The sequence below is a fragment of the Herpailurus yagouaroundi genome, unplaced genomic scaffold (genome assembly GCF_014898765.1).
Source record: "Herpailurus yagouaroundi ecotype Mexico unplaced genomic scaffold, PumYag 217, whole genome shotgun sequence".
Lineage (NCBI taxonomy): Eukaryota > Metazoa > Chordata > Mammalia > Carnivora > Felidae > Herpailurus > Herpailurus yagouaroundi.
This window is the reverse complement of record NW_024412448.1, coordinates 6093060-6099214: the sequence shown is the minus strand read 5'-3', so window position 1 is coordinate 6099214 and position 6155 is coordinate 6093060. Positions and strand designations below refer to the sequence as shown.

Here is a 6155-nt window from a genome sequence, read left to right as displayed (position 1 = left end):
CCGGTGGGTGCGAGGCCTGTGAAGCCGGCAGCCTCTGGCCGTCCTGTCCTGCGCCTGAAGCTTCAGCCCTTTGCCAGGCAGTCCCTCCCCCCTGGATCCCACTGCCTCAGGGGAGCCCGCCCTGCTGAGCCTGTCTTGCCCCAGTGGAGGCTGGAGCCACCTGAGGTCCCAGCATCGTGGGGTTTGGAGGCCTGGATGGAATGGACTGTCCCGGGGCAGCAGACCCGCGCCAGTCTGTGCTCAGGGTCTGTACCACGAGGCTGGCAGGGCAGGCTTGTCCCTGAGTGACCAGGAGAGACAAGCACACAGGCAGGATTCCCAAGTCCAGCTTGTGCACAGGGCCAGGGACCTCTACCTTGTGTTCCCAAAGGGCCCCTGGGCCCCAGCTCAGCCTGCAGGAACCTGGCCCACGGGTCTGCCCTGTACCGACTCGGCCCTGACAGGGGACTCACTTTTCCTGGGGCTCTTCTCCCTCCTCCCTGGATGAGGCCCCTAGAAACTTCTGCCCTGCCTCTGTGCCTGTGTGTGTGTGTGCTTGCATGCGCAGGTGCCTGTGTGGGTTTACGTGTGTGTCAATCTCTAGCCCCAAGACCTGCGGCCCCCACTCCCTCTCTCTCAAGGGTGTGCCTTGGCCCCTGCAGTCAGTACTGTCCTGCTGGCTGTCCCCCCACCCCATTGCCCTGGGGCTACTGCCATTGCCTTGCTTCTCCCGACTCCGGAATCAGGGGCTTCCTAGCCTGACCCCCCAGCCTGCTGGTGGCCTCACCCCACCAGATTCCTCCATGCCCTCACTACTATCTTGGAAAACCCCTGTCCCCACCCCTGCCACTCAAGGCCTCTGGGGTCAGGACACTGCTGACCCCGGTCTCATCTGTGTCCCCCAAGCCCATCATGGGGACATGGTGCCCCCTGCCTGCCTTTTGCCCCTGCCCTTCCCTCTGTGTCCCTGGAAGCCGTGTCCAGCACTCCTGGGAGCATTACGCAGGACACTCAGGTCCCTTCTGACACAAGATGTGTCAACCCAGGTCTTAAGTTTGGGGTCGAAAATGTAACTTTCTCAGTACTGCTCCAAGAAACGATGCAAAAAGCATTCTCATGTGCAGATGAATGGGGGCTGCAGGGACACTTTGGGAGCATCTCTGGTCTCCAAGGCTGGGGGCTTCCTGGCACATCCTAAAATCAGGATTTGGGAAGCGGAGACCTGGGGTCTTGGTCAAGGTGCAAACCTAGGGCCATTCTCTTCCAAAAGCATTTGGGGTCCCAAGTGGGGCCAATGGCCGCAGACCCCACCTTCAGGAGCTGCCTGCAGGGGCAGGAGCTGTCCACCCCCACATTAGGATCCTAGTGGGGCCTTGAAAGGGATCAGGAAGGGCCTGGATGGTACTGAGTCTGACATGAAGCCGAGGCTGAGACCTGCCCGTGGGGTAGGAGCCGGTCCCCAGGGTAGCGTGTAGAGGCTGCGAGGGGTGGGGACAGGTCTAGAACCCTTCCCTGTGGGCTCTCTGTGGACAGAGCCTGGTGGCCTCAGTGTCCCCAGAAGGCCTAGCTCAGACACGGCACGCAGGAGGCATGAGATAAACTCCCATGCTGCAAAAGGGTGTGATCTGAACCCCCCAGTTCCTGCCCCTGCCCTGGAATGCCATCCCCCAGCTGCCCCCTCCTCCCCGAGCAACGTGGGGCTGTCTTTTCCTACCCTGCGGCAGGCTGGGTGGCACGTGCCCACCACGTCAGGGCAGCTGGACCAGGCCCCTGCAAAGGAAGATGTGCGTCCCCCCCCCCCCCAGCAGACTGACGGGCCCCGCCCCGTGCTGTGGGAGGCATCCTGAAGAGGCTTCCTACCCCTCCACAGCCCATCCCCGCTGCCAGGCCGGGACAGGGGTGCAGAGCTCAGGGTTTATCGTCCCAGTGCTGACACTGTGCGGAATGGAGCCACGCGGGAGCTGGGAGGGTCGGGGACAGGGATGGGTCACAGAACAGCGGCGCCACAGGGACCGCACCGCAGCCAGGAGAGGAATGTGCCTGCCACGGGTCCCAGCAGGTCCTGGCCGGGCACTCACTGTGTCTACTGCTGTGGGTGGTGAAAACTCTGTGGGCCACGGTCTTCAGAAGCTGGTTCCGGGCCTGACGGACCCCTCTGACCCTCCCACAGACCCTCCTAGATGGTCTGGGTACCAGGAAGATGGCTGGGCTGCCGATGCTGAACTGAGCCATGCAGAAGGGAGAGCAGGGAACTTTCTGGATGAAGACTAAGTGATGGGGGACAGTGGGGGCCTAGGAGGGGCTCCAGGGGGCAGACTGCATTCTGGGGCCCTTCCCCGCAGGACTCAAGCCTCCCCCACCTCTCGACCCCGGCGCTCACGTGGGGCCCCGGGACGCTCAGGCGCAGACCGCTCTAGAGGCCGCCGGAGACAGGGTGATGGTCTCGGTGGCCTGCTGGCTGCTGGAGGACAGCGAGTGGCCGGAGCCGCGCTGGAAGCGGACCCGGCACGGCAGGGAGTGGCCGGCGCCGGCGGGCCCGCGGGCACTCCTGGCGCGGAGCGAGCGCCGGCGGTACTCGCGGTAGTTCTTGGTGAGCAGCGTGTAGAGGAAGGGGTTGACGCAGCTGTTGCCATAGGTGAGGCAGGTGGTCAGGTAGTTGACGATGCGCGCAGTGCGCGGCGTCAGCGTCTGGGCCCCGCGGTACTGGGCGAGGAGCTGCCACAGCCAGAAGGGCAGGAAGCAGGCCCAGAAGAGCAGCACGATGCCCAGGATGAGGTAGAGCACCTTGGGGTTGGGCAGCCGCCGCGTCTGCGTGAAGGAGGCCCGCTGGGACAGCCAGTAGGCCCGGGCCAGGCGCACGTACAGCAGCCCGATGACCGTGCCGGGCCCCACGATGCTCGTCCCGAAGAGCAGGGTCAGGTAGGCGCGGTGGGCGCGCGGGCCCCACACCGGGAGGCAGAGGCTCTTGTGGCCCCTGTGGACCAGCCGGATGGCCAGCATCATGGGCAGTGCCAGCAGCAGCGCCAGCAGCCAGGTGCCCAGGGCGAGGACCTTGCGGTAACCCTTGGAGCGCTGCACCGTGTCCAGCGGCCTCAGCACCGCAGCGTAGCGTTCGCTGCTCATGACGGTCAGGGTGAAGATGCTGGCGTGCATGGTCAGGAAGTCCAGGCTGAAGAGAACTCGGCAGCCCACGTCGCCAAAGTGCCACTCCTTGGTGACGTAGGTGGCCACGATGAAGGGGATGCTGAGCAGGTAGAGGAGGTCGGCCAGCGCCAGGTTGACGACATAGACAGACATGGAGGCTGAGGTGTGCAGGACGCGGCACATGACCACCAGCGTGTACACGTTGCCGGCCACGCCCACCACGCCCATGGCCGACAGCACTGCCCCGATGGCACCCGTGGCCACCAGGTCCTCCAGGGAGCTGGGCTCTGTGGGGCTGGCCCACGAGCGGTTGAGGGATGCGTTGGGGGCAGCAGACGGCTCGGGGAAACCGCTCACGGGCGCGGGGCTCAGCGCCATCTCACGCGGGGCTCCGTGCGGGGGCGTGCTGCTCCTTTGGACGGGGAGGGGGCATCTGTGGGCAACAAGCGTGCTCTGTGGGAGAAGATGCTCATTAAAGATGCAGCTGAGGCAACCACCACGCTCCCAGAAGGCTGTGTGAAGGCACAGTCCCCACCGGGCTCAAGGGCCTGCCGAGGGACAAGGCTCATCGTCTCCCGATGCCCCTTTGGAGACTCTCTGTTCAGAGCCCTACGGCTCTGCCTCATTTTCCCCAGCTCTCCAGGGGGCCCCAGAGAACTACCCAGACCAGCTGTCCCTAGTGCATGCCTCCGCAGCACCCCCAGCCCAGTCTCAGAGCAAGTCCAAAGGCCTGTGGGGTTGACTGGTCTTTTCTGCAAACCAGAACATGGCAGGGCAGCCCCAGGGGGTGGGGGCAGCAGTGGGTGGAGCCAGGAGTCCTCCCCAGGCCGAGGGTTGTGCTATTCCCAGAGTCCTTTCTCCCAACTGTTTTCTCCTGCACACTTCAAAAAAATGTGTTTAGATTACTAAAGTAATATTCACCGATTTTAAAAGTTAAACCAGGAAAATATTCCCCCTGGCGAACAGGGGGAAGCACCTGTAATGTCTCTTTATCCACGGGGGGGAAATGAGCCTTGATTCCTACCTCGTGCCATTCACAAAATAATTCAAGGTGGATTGTGGACCTGTGTATAATAGGTTAAATCAACCAAGCTAGCTAGCTTCTGGAAGAAATGCAGAATACCTGCGTGACCACGGGCAGGCAAAGATTTCTCAAAAACGAACAGAAAACACTGGAAATAAAACAGGAGACCAAGCAGGTGGACTTCATTAAAATCAGCGACTTCGCTGAGAGTAAAAATGTAAATTAAATCGTGAACCAGGAAAAGACTTTCAGAAGACAAAGAACTAGTAACCAAAATATATGAAAGAACTAAATAGACACAGACTAAGGACTCAATTGGAGGGGGGAAAGAAAGAGATTTGAACAGGAACTTTTCAAAAGAAGTATCCAAATGGCCCAGAAGCACATGAAGAAATGCTCAACATCATCAGTCGTCAGGGAAGCAGAGTTCAAAACCACGGGGGGCCCAACCTAATGGCTACGATCAGAAAACAGATACAGGTGTCTGGGCTGACGGAGGAGCCGGCGGGAGCGTGAAATGGTGCAGCCCCTTTGGAAAGCAACGTGGCACCATCAGTAAAGCGGGACACGTCCTCTTCCTGAGCCTGGGTCTGCCCCCGAGAGAAGTAACTGCAATTCTCCACTAAGAGACAAGCGTGAGAACGTTGACAGCAGCTTATTTCTGATACCCAAGAGCTGGAAACAGCCCAAACTTCCATACGTAGAAGCGTGGATCAACAGACTGACATCTCCCTAGAAGTGCTCTGCAGCAGTGGAGTGGGTGGGGTTGCCGCTTGAGTCGGTAACTTGGAGGAAACTCGCCCATGCTACGCTGAGCGAAGGAAACCAGACAGAAAACACAGCTGTGTGGGGCCCTTACGGGACGTTCACGCACCGGCAAGATGCTCTGTGACAGTGGAGGTCAGAGTGGTGGTTACCTACTCTGTCAACTGGTAGGGGCACTGGGGAGTCCTCGGGGGGTGGGACTGAAGCAGGCTATGTCCTGATCTGGGTGGTGGTCACACGCATGGGCACAGACGCATGTACTTAAGACCTGTGCTTCCGGGACGAAGATTATCCTCACAAGAAGAAGAACGGCCCCCCCCCCCAAAAAAAACGTGAGATACTTAACTGCAGGGGGCGGGGTCTGTGTCACCCCACGTCCCGGTGTCCAGGGATAATAATGGCTTCAGGCGTTCTCCCTCTGCACGTCCAGTGGCGGTAATAACAACGGTGAGTCTGGACTGTCCCACCCTGAGCGACCAGAGCCCCGCGTGCTCTGATCACCGGCCCAACCTCCGGTCGGGTGCCTGGCCAGGGTGCCCCTGTACCCCCCCTGCTGAGGGCTGCAGGCCTTGAGGGAAGGACCACCAGGAGGGATGTGAAGCGCCCCCCCCCCCCCCCCCGCCCGCCCAGATCCTGCGGCTTCCAAGAGGGTCTTGCGCTCACAGTCCGCAAGCAGCCCATGCCAGGCACCGCGGGGCCGGCGGGAGGGCGCCCCGACACCCGGACGCCCCTTTGCCTCGACGCCCCTGTCCTGCTCCCTGACAGCCCCACGCCCCCAGCCCCGGCCGCGCACTCGCGCTGGTGTCCTGCTCCTCGCTTACCAAGCGTGGGGTCCGTCCCGAGTCCTGGGTCACCGAGCACGTCCCCAAGTTCCCGGGTCGGCGGAGGGGCGCCCGCCCCCAGGTCCCACCGGGAAAGCCGCACTCGCGTCCGGACCCGGACCCGGGTCGTCGCCGCCACCTGCCCCGCCGCCAGCTGAGAATGCGCCGCGCGGGTATTAATAACCCGGGGCCGAGGGGGGCGCTGGAAGGAGGGGACGCGGCTGGGGGCGCTTGGGGGCGTGGGGGCGGTGCTTGGGAGAGGGGGCGGTGCGGGGGGCGGTGCTAGAGGAATGGGGGGCGGTGCTGGGGGAGGGGGCGGTGCTGGGGGCGGTGTTGGAGGAATGGGGGCGGTGCGGGGGGCGGTGTTGGAGGAATGGGGGCGGTGCTGGGGGAGGGGGCGGTGCGGGGGGCGGTGCTGGAGG

General features: G+C 62.5%; 1 protein-coding gene across 1 annotated transcript; it reads right to left on the bottom strand.

The window, feature by feature from the left end:
• On the bottom strand, positions 1–5940 carry UTS2R (urotensin 2 receptor). The gene is made up of 2 exons (XM_040456735.1): positions 5734–5940; positions 1–3576 (listed from the first exon to the last, which is right to left on the bottom strand). The coding sequence occupies exon 2, from the start codon at positions 3499–3501 to the stop codon at positions 2377–2379; it is 1125 nt and encodes a 374-aa protein (XP_040312669.1). The 5' UTR covers positions 3502–3576; positions 5734–5940; the 3' UTR covers positions 1–2376.
• Between the last annotated feature and the right edge of the window lie 215 nt (positions 5941–6155).

Coding starts and splice junctions, on each gene's coding strand:
- UTS2R (XM_040456735.1), bottom strand. CDS start 3,501: ATGGCGCTGAGCCCCGCGCCCGTGAGCGGTTTCCCCGAGCCGTCTGCT.